The 14668-nt window shown below is 40.4% G+C and overlaps 1 protein-coding gene across 1 annotated transcript; it reads left to right on the top strand.

Moving 5' to 3' along the window:
* Positions 1-689: 689 nt before the first annotated feature.
* Positions 690-13888, top strand: fntb (farnesyltransferase, CAAX box, subunit beta). Its single transcript, XM_015011175.2, has 12 exons — positions 690-912; positions 2686-2750; positions 6809-6881; positions 7207-7298; positions 8620-8766; positions 8912-8995; positions 9687-9773; positions 9881-10010; positions 10620-10752; positions 11293-11404; positions 11550-11664; positions 13465-13888. Exons 1-12 carry the CDS (start codon positions 814-816, stop codon positions 13624-13626), a joined length of 1299 nt encoding a protein of 432 aa, XP_014866661.1. The 5' UTR covers positions 690-813; the 3' UTR covers positions 13627-13888.
* The last annotated feature ends 780 nt before the right edge of the window (positions 13889-14668 follow it).

A 14668-nucleotide genomic window follows, 5' to 3' on the forward strand; every position in this document is an offset into this window, starting at 1 on the left:
CCTCCAGAACCTGGGTTGAAAAGTTATTTTTAATAAATCGTTTCTTAGCTGTAATTACAAGCATTTTTGACAGCATTGCCAAATATTTCAATGCACTCTTAAATGCATTAAATGCATTAAATTTCCTCAACTGAAATTTTGAGGATATTTTATGATTTACTTTCAAAGTAAACTAATGGTGAATAAAACAAGTAAATTTTTCCTGGTTTGATAAAAGTATGAATTAATTTTCCTTTTAATACAGACAACACAATTTTTAGTTATAAAGATTGCTATACAGTTCACTAGTCTGACAGCTAACGTACAGATTAGCTACATTGGCTACTTTGAAACACAACAGAGGACTAAAAAAATTACTGAACAAAAGCATTTTCTGTAATCGGTAGTCTTTTCTGCATGAAATGGTAATTTTCTCATTAAGCCATCAACATATTAATACACAACCAGTTTATTTTGATGGGTAAATTACATCATTTCCTCTAAATTTGTGTTAAGAAATAATTGTCTGGGTTTCTCTTTTAATGCTGTGTTGAAATGATATTTAGTGGCATCAAAATACTCGTAAAATTATTCATCCTGACGTCTTATAGATAAGAATAACAATATAAAAAAACTCTCAGGTTTTCACGTTTTCGGTGAATGAAGCGAAATGAAGAAGGTTTGTTCCCTCTGACTCACCGTAGTTGGCTTTTCACGCAGCTCTTTACGCCCACTTCAGCAAGAAATCTGAAAACTATCAAAACAACGTGAGAATCTGGACGCTCCCGTTTCGTTCCCGGAGCTCTGCTGGCAGCGAGTCTTTTTTCCACCACCATGGACGGTGTTCCAACTCCTTTGCGGTGCTTCGATGAGCAGCACACGGCAGAAATGTTTGAGGATGACGGGGTGGAAACGGTGACTTCGGTGGAGCAGGTGAGCTAACGTACAGATTAGCTACATTGGCTACTTTGGAGCTAACGCTTCTGTGCGGTTCTGTGCTTGGAGCTGGAGGTGAAAGTGGAAAAGAAAGTGACTAAATTACTCCCGATAAGACGTTTTATTTTCATTCCGTTAAAGAAAGACGTTGAATCAGTTTTTTCCGTTGTAAGCTCTCTGTCGTATCCTTCGCAAACTTTAGCCTCTACTTAGCTAACAATGGACTCATAATGAGATTAAGTTTTTTTAATGCACGGGACCTCACTGTTCGCCACTTCAGCAAGTGCTAGGCTTTGTTTAAAGACTTTTAGCAACAAAATAACCATCTCTCTGATATTTTACAACTTTTTCTTCAAACTGGAGTGGTATTCAGGTTTCTAAAAAAGACTGAAAATCAAATTACTTATTTTTATGTTGTTAATTCAACGACTGGTTTTATACGTTATTTTTCATACTCTATAAAATGTGCATGCCCTTGTTAAAATGCAAGTCTAAACCTGGCATTATAAAATAAATGTGTATACTGTTAGTTGCCATTGTATGTTTAATATGTCTGTTTTTTAAATATTTGATTAATTGGCACTTTTGTTCATATTTTTCCAAATAGTTGGCTATATTTACAGCAGTTGCATGTCAAAACAATCATAATTTCACCTAATAGTGTTAAACTCAACATTTTTCAGATTTAGTTTTAAATTTTGAGACTGTTGTAAACCTATCGAAACATTACATTTAGCTCTTGAAAAGCTACACGTCATTTACAGTTTCTGATTAAATCTCACTCATCTATTTTCTTACTGACATAAGTGCAGTTTGACTGCTGGATATTCATATGATGACCAACTATAGACATTTCTAAAACAAATGTGAACAAAAATAGAAATATATACTTTTATATGTTTTAATTACATAAGTTAGTTCACTAGCTGTACTGAAGAAACGATGAGAATTAAAATGGCTTAAAGTAAACAAAAACCTACAAACTTAAATTAAAAAATTTAAGAAAATGCAGCATTAAGCGAAGTTAGTAAGATTCTTCCATAAGTCCATATAATCCGTTTAAAAAAGTGTAAATTTTCAATATTTACAGGCATCTTGTGAACGGAGATTTGGCACCACCTGTTGGTTATTTTTAAAGAGCCCTGTCAAATAACTTTATAAGATAAAGATGTAAATGTTGTCTTAAAAATTTATATTATTTAGAACATTTTCTATAATTAGCCTCCACAATGTATAGCAATCAGTGACAGCAGAAAGCAGCAGATGGAAACATAAAAGTGTTGGTAAAATATTAAGCATTTGTATTTTTTATCAACTTAATCTAAAGTAACTATAAAGAAAAAAACTAAAAACAAAGTGTCAAATGAATGTCAAAATGACTTAAATATTTTGCCTACAAAGTTATGAAAGAAAATTTGAATTGCGTAAGGTGAAGATAAAGTTAATCACTAGTTAACTCACAGAATTAAAAAAAACATTGAAAAAATGTAGTGTTGAAAATTATTCTAATAAAGCTTCCTTGGTGTTTAAATATCACATGACATGGATCCATTTCTCTTGCACTCTTAAAAACTGGAAAGACAAGCAAACATGTCAGTCATGTTAATGCTAAAAAAATATCCAATCTCTCTAAATATTCAGTTCTTTTTAAGAAATGTTCAAATATTGATGTTTGATAAAAACAGCAAATGTCTGCTCTCTCTCTGTGTATTCTTGATAAACGCTGGGCTTTTGTGTTGTTTTTCAAACTATTCCCTTTATTTTATCTAGAAAAAAGTGGAGGAGGCCATCGAAGCGGCCATCAATGTTTACAAGCAGATGCACAGCTTTCCTCAGTAAGTTCCTGCAGAACTAAATGTTAGCAAATGATCCCTTTCTGTTAAAGTTAAATTTCCAGGTTGCATGTTGGTGGAGACTAGGGCTGTTGTAAACGAATATTTTAGTAATCGAGTAATCTATCGATTATTCTTACGATTAATCGAGTAATCGGATAAAAAAAATTATAAAATGAAATATTGGTAAATCTGGCATAATACCGGTGTTACTATCAGATATCAATATCAGTCCAATTTTTCATATTTGAGCATCCCTAACAGTTGCTTTTTTGTAGTTTAGAAAACTAACCTGTAACAATAATAGCTCACTTTCTAAGTTAACCAGAAGAAAAGTTATAGAAAAATCTGAAATTATATTGAATTTAATAACAAAGAGGCTGGCTCACAAATATGCTTATAAAAATGTCTACAATCCAGCTTTTAGTTTATGTATTCATCTTCAGTGAGTTTAATAGATTAATTAAACTCACCTTGCCACCTAACCTGTCACGCTTTGGGTTTGAAAATACGGGAAATGCCGCCTGGAGTGGGAGGAGAGGGCGAATGAACGAACGTAAGATGGGGTGGAGGGGAGGAAATAGACCAGCGGACTGACGAACCGTTAGACCGGGGGACGAACACGGGGGGAAGCAATACGGGATATTTACGACACCTTCACTGGTCACACTCAGAAACTCATCTACCAGCCATGTACGATGCGCTCCGCCACCCGTTTCTTCAGACCGGGATATGAAATTTATTGTGCGGTTCGTCGGTAAAGCTACATTTACACGGTAAGCATCAGCTACTCAGCCGCCCGCCCTGTTCAGGCTATCCGCTCACCTCAGCGCTCTTCCCGCCGTTCGCTTTCAACCAGCAGCCCCGGAGGAGAAATGCTGCCGTACTCCAGGCATTCCCCCAGTCATTTTAAGGATGCTTATTGGTTCCCCAAAAACGATAAAAAGTCGGGCATTATCATCAATCAATAAAATCCCCATGGGCCAATCTTGAAGATTGGACTTTATGCCGCTGAGACTTAGCTTTTGTCAACAACTCAGAGGCGGAAGTGAGAGCTCCGCGCAACGCAAATGAAGTCCCGGCCGGAACACGGTGCGCTAATAAAACATAAATTAACGAAGCTTCGAGGCAGGTAAATTTTCCTCGAGGAATTTTAGTAATCGAGGTACTCGAATCATTCGAGGAATCGTTTCAGCCCTAGTGGAGACAGTATTTTGATTCTTAAAGTGGGATACAGGCAGTTCACTGACAAACAGGAAAGGTGCGCTGAAGCTTCAGGGTGATAGTCATCTGTTCATTGAGTTATCAGATTCTCAGCCGCGGCTGTGATGTTCGACGGCTGTTGTCTAAAACGCCGTGCTGATCGGCCCACATGCGTTGCTATCAGCTGTCATCTTGTCTCCGTGTGGGTGACTCATTTCATTTCTGACAGCCGCTGGATCTGCCGATCGCTGAGTCTGCAGCCTATGTGGAGGTACATTTGGTTCCATCAGGACAATTCATGTGATTAGTCAGAGGAGGGTGTGTGCTTGTTAGAGAGTGGATGTTCTCTGCTCTTCATGGCCGTAATTCAGGGGTGGAGTAAATTAAACGGCAAGATGATTTATTATCTGTTTGAACCTGAAAGAACTTCAGTTGTAGTACCATTTATATTCAATTTATGTAGAAATTATAAGAAAGAATAAATGCATCATCCATCCATTCACTAGTCCAATCTGTCCATCCATCCATTCACTAGTCCAATCTGTCCATCCATCCATTCACTAGTCCAATCTGTCCATCCATCCATTCACTAGTCCAATCTGTCCATCCATCCATTCACTAGTCCAATCTGTCCATCCATCCATTCACTAGTCCAATCTGTCCATCCATCCATTTGTCCGCCCGTCCGTCCATCCATCCATTCATTCACCAATCCAATCTGTCCATCCATCCATTCACTAGTCCAATCTGTCCATCCATCCATTCACTAGTCCAATCTGTCCATCCATCCATTCACTAGTCCAATCTGTCCATCCATCCATTCACTAGTCCAATCTGTCCATCCATCCATTTGTCCGCCCGTCCGTCCATCCATCCATTCATTCACCAATCCAATCTGTCCATCCATCCATTCACTAGTCCAATCTGTCCATCCATCCATTCACTAGTCCAATCTGTCCATCCATCCATTCACTAGTCCAATCTGTCCATCCATCCATTCACTAGTCCAATCTGTCCATCCATACATTCATTAGTCCAATCTGTCCATCCATCCATTCATTAGTCCAATCTGTCCATCCATCCATTCACTAGTCCAATCTGTCCATCCATCCATTCACTAGTCCAATCTGTCCATCCATCCATTCACTAGTCCAATCTGTCCATCCATACATTTGTCCGCCCGTCCGTCCATCCATCCATTCATTCACCAATCCAATCTGTCCATCCATCCACCAATCCAATCCGTCCATCCATCCATTTGTCCGTCCGTTCGTCTGTCCATCCATCCACTCATCCGTCCACCTGTCCGTCCGTCCGTCCATCCGTCCGTCCATCCATCCACTCATCCGTCCATCCATCCCTCCGTCCATCCATCCATTCACCAATCCAATCTGTCCATCCATCCATCCACCCGTCCGTCCATCCGTCCGTCCATCCATCCGTCCATCCATCCCTCCATCCACCCGTCCGTCCGTCCATCCATCCATTCATTCACCAATCCAATCTGTCCATCCATCCATCCATCCACCCGTCCGTCCGTCCATCCATCCATCCATCCGTCCATCCATCCATCCATCCATCCATTTTTTTGCCCATCCAGCCATTATTTTTTTTAACCAGTGACCGTTGGAAATACTAGTCGTAATATTTGATGTTATGAACTTTTGCACAAATATAATCAGAAAAAGGGAAAGAACTCTGAATATATGAAAAACTTGGATTTTTATCCTCATCAATGTTGCAGAAATTTCTGTCCATCTGTGAATTATCACAACATTCCTGGCTTGTTTGTCTGATGTGTTAAACGTGATGTTTAACATTTTCCTGCAGATGCGTAAACTTAACCTGGGCTTCATCTTTTGCACCTTTGGTATAAATACATTGTTCTCGTTTCCCCGCCTCTTTTCTTCTACCGTAAGCTGGGTACATTGAATCATTCATATCATAGACGTGGGAGCTCATCAACGTTATCCAGAGATTATTATACGTTTTTCATCTTGTCATCTGAGCCATTGTCTGCCCTCCGCATTTGAAAGGCCGCGGCGGTGGATCTTTATCTGATGCAGCGGGGCGACTGGTTGTTGTTGTTGTGCTGCATATTTGCTGCGACAAAACCTCGGATAAAACCTTGTGACTAACCCGGTGTCGGATGAGCGCGATTACAGCAGGACGGCAAACAATGAATTAAAAGGGCAGACGGAGATCAAGATTAGGCGGGAGGACCGGGTTGCTGGTTGACTCATTCAGCATATATGCTTGTTTCAACGAGATAATGATGCACACGAAGGTTGCAGGCTTTCCTGGTGGTGCACACATGCTCTTTGACACAAAACAACCCAGGAAACAATGCGAACGCAGACTTTTACTCCCAGTTTGGCTCATTTTGTTTTGCATATTAATTTACACAAATTAGGAGATAGGAGTGTTTTGCAAGCTTATCATTAAATTTGCATTCATCACATCTGTGTCACGCATGTACTTTAACATTGTGAATACATTTTAAATTTTGGTGTCTTACTTTTCATTTAGCAATTTTTCTTCAGTTTTTAGACAAAATTTGGGTTTTTTTATTTTCATGTTACTTTTTTGTTTTTATTTACTATATAAATTTTTGCTACCTATATTAATATTTTTTAACAGGTTCCATTTCTGAAGATTTTTCTAACTTTGAGTAGTTTTTTTTATTATTTTTAAATGCATTTTATTTATTGAATTACTTTACTATATTAAAAATGACCCAAGTTGTGGATATTTTAATTTTGAGCCGTACCTTTTATGACATAACATTTACAGTGTCGGCTCATTCGGATTCGGTTGTATCCATTTTGATGCGTTTCTGTTTAATGTTGTTTCTACAGGCCAACGTTGTTGCGGGAACAACATTACCAGTATCTCAAGAAAGGTTTACGTAACCTATCGGATGCTTACGAGGTACAGAAATCCCACATTTAATAAAGAACACCAGCTTTTACCTTTTTATTGCTGCATGTGTTGCTTTATAGCGCTTATGATGGATAGATCACCAGTTTTTTTTTTTCTTTTTGTACGCGCCAACTATTTTAGCATAAATACCTGTTTTATATTTTTTGCGTTATTAAAGCGTCTTTATCAGTAACTGCTGCTTCTGATATGACGACAGTGTATTCTTTTATTGGAGGCAAAGCAGCAAAAATAACTTTTTGCCACATAATAATTACATAATTTCCATGTGTTTAGAGATGGAATATGTTAAATTTATCACACATGTTCCCCTCAGTGTCTGGATGCGAGCAGACCGTGGCTTTGCTTCTGGATCCTTCACAGTCTGGAGTTACTGGAGGAGTCCATTCCTTCTGCCATCGCCTCCGAGTGAGTCTCACACACTTACACACACCACGACTACAGCTCACACCCAGAGAAACTGTAAGAAAACGACAAACCCTATCAGCTGAATCCCGATTTTAATAATAAAGTGAAGAAAACGGGGAATAAATTCACTTGTCATGATCAAGTCGCGAAATAAAGTTTGGATTTCAGTTTCCGATTAGCAACAACACAATCAAGAATAATCATAAACATAAATTGCAGTAGAAATAATTCTTCAAGCTTACCTAGCTGTTTCTAGTAATTGAATTCAAATTATTTCAGTGTTAATAGTAGCTGAATTCTGTAAAAATTAGCATTTGTTGAGCGTTTTTATGTCATATTGGGTTTGTTGTTTAGAATAAAGCACTGGTCATAATTAGTCATGTTTTTTGCTTCTTTTAAAGCTTCAAATCAGAAACTTATTTGTAATTTTAGCCTTTTCTTGTTTCTACAACCTGTTTTTTTCTTGCATTATTCTGCTTAGAGAACAAACTGAGATCTTTGAAGCTTGGAGGATTTCACTGTAATTATCATTCCTGCTCACTAATAATGACGGTGTGATTAGCAACACACTGTCATTGAAGGTTTGTTTTGTTTCCAAGCAGCCAGGAGTTAAACAGAGAAACAAAAAAACTAAAATTACTGCCTTTCAGACACAACGCTTTGCAAACCTCGGTTTGCAGCGCCGCCAGCCTACACGCTCATTATGACTGAGAGGGGCGAAGAACGCGCTGGCCCAGCTTGAGCGTTTCTAACAATGGCAGCCCGACGACAGATTGCTTCCTGTGACCAGGCTCGGGTCAGAACTGGCACCAGACGCTCCGTTCGGTCAGAGTTAATGAAGGCGTCTCTTCCAGCTCATTTGGCTCCTGGGATCCTTGCAGTTTTGTGATTCCTCTCTGCAGCGGAGGCTGGAAAGGACATTTGTGAGAGAGTTGGGGCCAGAAAGAGTGTCCGCTGTGGCACATCAGCCGAGGTGAAGCAAAGCTTTGAACTTTGCTTCGTTCTTGAAGCTCTAAAATGATTATTTTAAAGTTTTACTGGAAATTTTATGAGTTATTTTTTTATAACTTTCTGTGTTAATTGTAGCGAATCAGAATCTTCATAAATGATCAGAAGTGATCATCTTTCAGTGTGTGTGAATTAAAACAAATACTGGGAAGAATGAGCCAGGATTCCTTCACAGAAGTGCCAGTTACTGTTGTTAGCAGAACTAGATATATCAGATTCGGGGTTTAGTTACTTTCACTCTGAATCCAGGCTGGTTTTTATAGTTTTGTCCTCATATGAAGCTGTAATCTGAACATGCCTTCTGTCTCCTCAGAGTGTGTCAGTTCCTGGCTCTGTGTCAGACCCCAACAGGGGGGTTTGCTGGCGGACCGGGCCAACACGCCCACCTGGCACCCACCTACGCCGCCGTCAACGCCCTCTGCATCATCGGCACAGAGGAGGCCTATAACGTGATAAACAGGTACGATCCGCGCCGCAAAGCTACAGAATCAGGTTTGCTGCAGACATATCCTGACATTCGTTTTACATGTATTCCTTTATATTTTCTAGCACTCAGATGTTTTACAGCTAGTTATTTCCTCATTTGTATCTTCTACCTTCCTCAGGGAGAAGCTTTTAGACTTCCTGTGGTCGCTGAAGCAGCCAAACGGCTCCTTTGTGATGCACATTGGAGGAGAGGTGGACGTCAGGTGAGTTACGGGCCAGCTGCCTCCTGTTTTCTGTTCTCATGCGTATGTTTGTATGTTTCTTTGGATGGTTTCTGATGAGATGGAGTGATGTCATTGTGTTGGACGCAGATCAAACAGCTGATAGGAGGAGAGATGGTGTTTCACCACCAAACTGTCCACCTGCTTTTTGCTTAAAAATAGTTTGCAGCAGTGAACAGAGGTCAGAATCGGAGCAGAAGCAGATTCACTCATAATCACCGGGAAAACTGAACAAGACAAAAGTATCTAGTTGCTAAATTATTCTGTGCTTAAGTGAAAGAAACTGTTTTTTCTGACTTTTTCCACTGTAAGAAGATTTGAATTTGTTGGTATGAATAAAAAAGCCTCCATTCACATTAACCAGCCATGCTGGTGGTTTTATCCTTCCTGAGTTTCACTCAAGCCACACAAAATCTGTCAATTTCTTCTACACATTTGAAAACATTTTCGTTCCGCTTCACTAATTTCGACCGCAGCTTTACCTTATTTTAAAAACTCCGGACAGACAACAAGCAGGTTTCAAACAAACACAACGCCTGACATTGTGGTAATAATCAGGCTGCCACCATCTATTTATTTATTTTTAATAACTTAAAATTAAAAACTTTAGTTCTGTTCATTATTTTAAAGTGATCTCTGTGGATCTGAATCCGGGTTTCATTTCCCCTCCCAGGAGCGCTTACTGCGCCGCCTCTGTAGCGTCGCTCACGAACATCATGACGCCGGCGCTGTTTGAAGACACGACCAACTGGATCCTGAGGTTCAGCCACAGCGCCGCCACAGCAGCTTTTGTGTTTTTGTTTGTTTAGCGGCCGCCCGGTGTTTATTCTGACCGCCGTTTTCTCCCCGTCTTTGTCCTGGCTGCAGCTGTCAGAATTGGGAGGGCGGCCTGAGCGGCGTGCCGGGCCTGGAGGCTCACGGCGGCTACACGTTCTGCGGCACGGCCGCCCTCGTCATCCTGGGCAAAGAACACATGCTGGATCTGAAGGCCTTGCTGGTGGGTGGCCCCTCTGCCTCTCTAATTAACCCAATCGAGGTTTTGTCACTTGAATATTTTCAGAAATTCACCAGCTGCGATGAAATGAAATAAAAGTGGATCAGGAAACCGTGTTGGGCTCTGATGTTAAAATATCACTTCAGATGCTCCCCTGCTGGAAGTGCCATCCTGCTGCTGCAGCTACTCGGATGCAAAGCAGTTATAATTCAAGTGTGCATGTGAGCAGCTCTGGTGCAGCAGCTTTAAAATGTTAACTACCACAGGATGATCCGTTTTACGTTCCTGTGCGATGATGGTTTTGATTTATTTTAGTCTTTGGGTCACATTGTCACAAAAAATCAGTCAGAAAACGTAAAAAGTGACTCGCAATCCGTATGTTTAAAGAAGAATTTAAAGCATAATCGCCACGATGAATCGATCATTGAAATAGTCGTCAACTAATTCAGTAATCGATTAAACGTTACGCATATACATGATTTCTTTGCCCCACCTCCTGTGAAATATTTAGTTTTTTTCCTAAATATAAAAAGGTGTTTTTGTCTCACAGGTGTGCGAGTCTTTATTAGGACCCGTGTTTAATGTAAACGTGTTTGTCGTTGTCATCCCCAGCGCTGGGTGATCAGCAGACAGATGCGGTTTGAAGGAGGCTTCCAGGGTCGCTGTAACAAGCTGGTGGATGGATGCTACTCCTTCTGGCAGGCTGGACTCCTGCCTCTCCTGCACAGAGCCTTATTCAACGACGGTAGGTTTTCAAAGTGATCAGTGTCTTCAAACGAAGCGGCCTGGCAGACTGAGTAACTTTAAGATCTGTTGGTCTTTGTTTTTTTGCCGAGAAAATAAAAAAGCTAAAGGAAAACCTCGTCCAGCCGTCCTCCTCCTCCTTTCTGTTCATCCATCTCTTTGTTTCTATCAGTCTATCAGGTTTTCTTTTACTTTTTGCAATATGCATATTCAGAGCTTTGCGTCTGAAAAAGAAAACTTACAACATGAATGTAACTTTTGTGTCCATACTATATAAAACTTGCTCAAAGGCAAAAGGAGCTCTAAAGTGTTGAATTAGAAAACTTTGACGTGAAACAAGTAAGACATGTAACGATTCTAACCAGAAGCGCCCAACTTGTTTTTTTGTTTTTAAGTTTGGTGCTAAAATTTTGTTTAAATGTAATAAAGTCTGAGAAACAAGGAAGTCTGTCATGGTTGTTTGAGTTTTTCAGGGGTTTCAAACTGTATTTTGAGTGAGTTTGAGTATTTATTCTTTTTGTGAACGTTTTTTCTGGTGCAGGAGAGTCGGAGCTGAGTCGGCAGCGGTGGATGTTCGACCAGCTGGCCCTGCAGGAGTACATCCTCCTGTGCTGTCAGAATCCAACAGGCGGCCTTCTGGACAAGCCTGGCAAGTCAGTACCCTGCCATCTGACACACACACACACACACACACACACACACACACACACACACACACACACACACACACACACACACACACACACACACACACACACAATCAGGTGGGATTCATGATTTCATTATGATTTCTTCCAGATCCAGAGACTTTTACCACACGTGTTACTGCCTCAGCGGCCTCTCCATAGCGCAGCACTTTGGGAACGTGGAGCATTACCACGAGGTGATCCTCGGCACGGAGGAGAACCGACTGGTGAGTGGGCCGGGTGGGGTCAAAGTGCAAGGAAAAGTTTCATTTTACAGGGTAAAAATGGTGCATTAGGGGTCTGCTCTGTTTATGCCAAATACAATTTAAAAAACAATGCAGGTGCGGTGTGCAAAGAGATAAAAAGCCTTAATCAGTGTTACTGATTAATCACTTTTTTTTTGTTTGTTTGTTTTACAGCTTCTTGGTCAGCCCAGGGCCAAAATAAGAAGAATAAAGTTTTAATATTAGGAGAATAAAGTTAGTAATGTTGTGAGAATTTTGCATTTCCTGTGTGAAAGCTGTAAGCTGCTTTTGCTGAAAATTGCAGGAGACTTGCAGAAATGTAATTAATGGGGAGAAGCTGCTAAAATCAAAAACTTACAAAATGAAAAACTTTAGAAGAGGGAAAATGCAAAAATCCCACAGAACAGTGTTTACAAAGCTGCAAGGTCACAACAGACCATCCATCCATCCATTTTCTTTACACCCTTGTCCCTCAGTGGGGTCGGGAGGGTTGTTGGTGCCTATCTCCAGCTAACGTTCTGGGCGAGAGGCGGGGTCACCCTGGACAGGTCGCCAGTCTGTCACAGGGCGGTCACAACAGTTTATAAGCTAAAAAGCTAAAGCTAGCTGGAATACTAATGATAGCCTCTGGGTTAGCACAACTAGCATGTTGCTCTACAGCATGTGCAGTGGAGAAAAAAAAAACATGAAAAAACTAAAATTAGCTTGAAAGCTAAAACAAGCTATAATATATTTTTTTTCCGGACATGATAGCAGTATAAAATAAGACATGAACAAGGAATGCAAAAGATACAATAATAATCTTTATGCTATAAGGATGACATCTAGGCTAGTCGACCTACAGTAACAAATTTAGGAGGGTTGAGATTAAGGTTTGGGATTAGGGTTGGAAATGGGTTAGACATTAGGGTGGGATTGGGGTTGGGATTTAAGTTGGAAGAAGGGTTGAAATTATGGTTGGGATTGAGGGTGGAAGAAGGGTTGGAATTATGGTTGGGATTGAGGGTGGAAGAAGGGTTGGAATTATGGTTGGGATTGAGGGTGGAAGAAGGGTTGGAATTATGGTTGGGATTGGGGTTGGTTATGGTTGGGATTGAGGGTGGAAGAAGGGTTGGGATTATGGTTGGGATTGAGGGTGGAAGAAGGGTTGGGATTATGGTTGGGATTGAGGGTGGAAGAAGGGTTGGGATTGTGGTTGGGATTGAGGGTGGAAGAAGGGTTGGAATTATGGTTGGGATTGAGGGTGGAAGAAGGGTTGGGATTGTGGTTGGGATTGAGGGTGGAAGAAGGGTTGGAATTATGGTTGGGATTGAGGGTGGAAGAAGGGTTGGGATTGAGGGTGGAAGAAGGGTTGGAATTATGGTTGGGATTGGGGTTGGTTATGGTTGGGATTGAGGGTGGAAGAAGGGTTGGGATTATGGTTGGGATTGAGGGTGGAAGAAGGGTTGGAATTATGGTTGGGATTGAGGGTGGAAGAAGGGTTGGGATTGAGGGTGGAAGAAGGGTTGGAATTATGGTTGGGATTGAGGGTGGAAGAAGGGTTGGAATTATGGTTGGGATTGAGGGTGGAAGAAGGGTTGGGATTGTGGTTGGGATTGAGGGTGGAAGAAGGGTTGGAATTATGGTTGGGATTGGAAAGCTGGGAGGGTAGATTGCAAACAGTCAGTGGGCCACTGTTTTTTTTGTTTTGTTTTTTTTTTCAGAAGAATAAGCATAATAAGAGCAAAAACGTGAAGAGGGATTTTATGAAATCTTCTCCTGGTTTCCATTTTCTCTCTTTAGGCTCCCACTCATCCAGTTTACAACATTTGTCCCGACAAGGTGGCTAAAGCCGTGCAGCACTTCCGCCAGCTGTCTGTTCCTGACGCCAGCAGGCAGGCGGGACCTCCTGCTGACGCCGAGCCGTCAGAACCGGCCTCTGCCGCCGCCGGGCCTCAGTCCTAGGTCACCAGTCTCCGGGTACTGAACTGGATCCAATAGGATTTCATAAGGGAGCAGACAGGACGACGGGCCCTCGGTAGAGACGAGGGCCGGAGTTTAGCAGCATTATACCTCCGTACAGGTCAACAGTATTGTCTGGACAGCTTAAACATTCAGAGGAACTCCTGCTCATATTGCAGATGGCTTTATTCCTATGAAAGGAAAAATTGTAACTTTGTATAATTTCAGTGTCACCTGACTTAATAAAGGTTTATACAGCAGTTTTCATCATGGTACTGTCATAAATCCTGACACTCCTCAGAATAACCGAAGCTTTTCCTGTTGACTCCAAGTTTTCTGCAAACTGAAGAGCTGTCTCCCTCCAGCAGGGACTTCGACTCTTTTTATAGACATAAAAGATGGCAGACATTTTTACTGCAATGGCAGATTAAACATGAAAGCCAGGGATACAACTAATGATTATTTTAGTAATTGATTTCTCTAGTAATAAAATAAAAATACTGATTTTTATTTTACTTAAAATGCAATAATAAAGCATTATTTAGTTTATACTTGATAATTTGGAGCAAAAGATGAATCTGCAGCTAAAAATATTTCAACATGTCAAAAGTTCAACCCCGTTTGATTTAACAGTGCAGTTTAAGGCCAGTCTGGTTAACTGATTAATAATCACATAGAAAAAGGTTAAGTAAAGCTAAAACTGCCATTTCAGTTTTTTTCTTAAATGCAAAATGTATATATTTTTGCACGATTTTGGCTTAATTACTGCTGTTCCAGTAAATTGACTGAGTCTATATACAGTTAAATAACTAAATTTGTTTATTTCAATAATCAATTTGTATCAACTTTTTTTTTTTTACAATTTTAGAAATGCATAAATGCTTCCCTTTTCAAATAAAAACATTTTAACAGAATTTGCTTGATTATTTGTAGCTAAAAAAAAACTGAAAAGCCCTTTCTGCTTAATTTATCCATAATCTAGTAACTGAGCCCAGAGTTTTTTTTTCCATCTAAATGCAAAATTTCTATTGACTTTCCTGTTCTT

Source organism: Poecilia mexicana, unplaced genomic scaffold (genome assembly GCF_051168715.1).
Source record: "Poecilia mexicana isolate PSO_F unplaced genomic scaffold, ASM5116871v1 scaffold_21, whole genome shotgun sequence".
In the NCBI taxonomy this organism is placed as follows: Eukaryota; Metazoa; Chordata; class Actinopteri; order Cyprinodontiformes; family Poeciliidae; genus Poecilia; species Poecilia mexicana.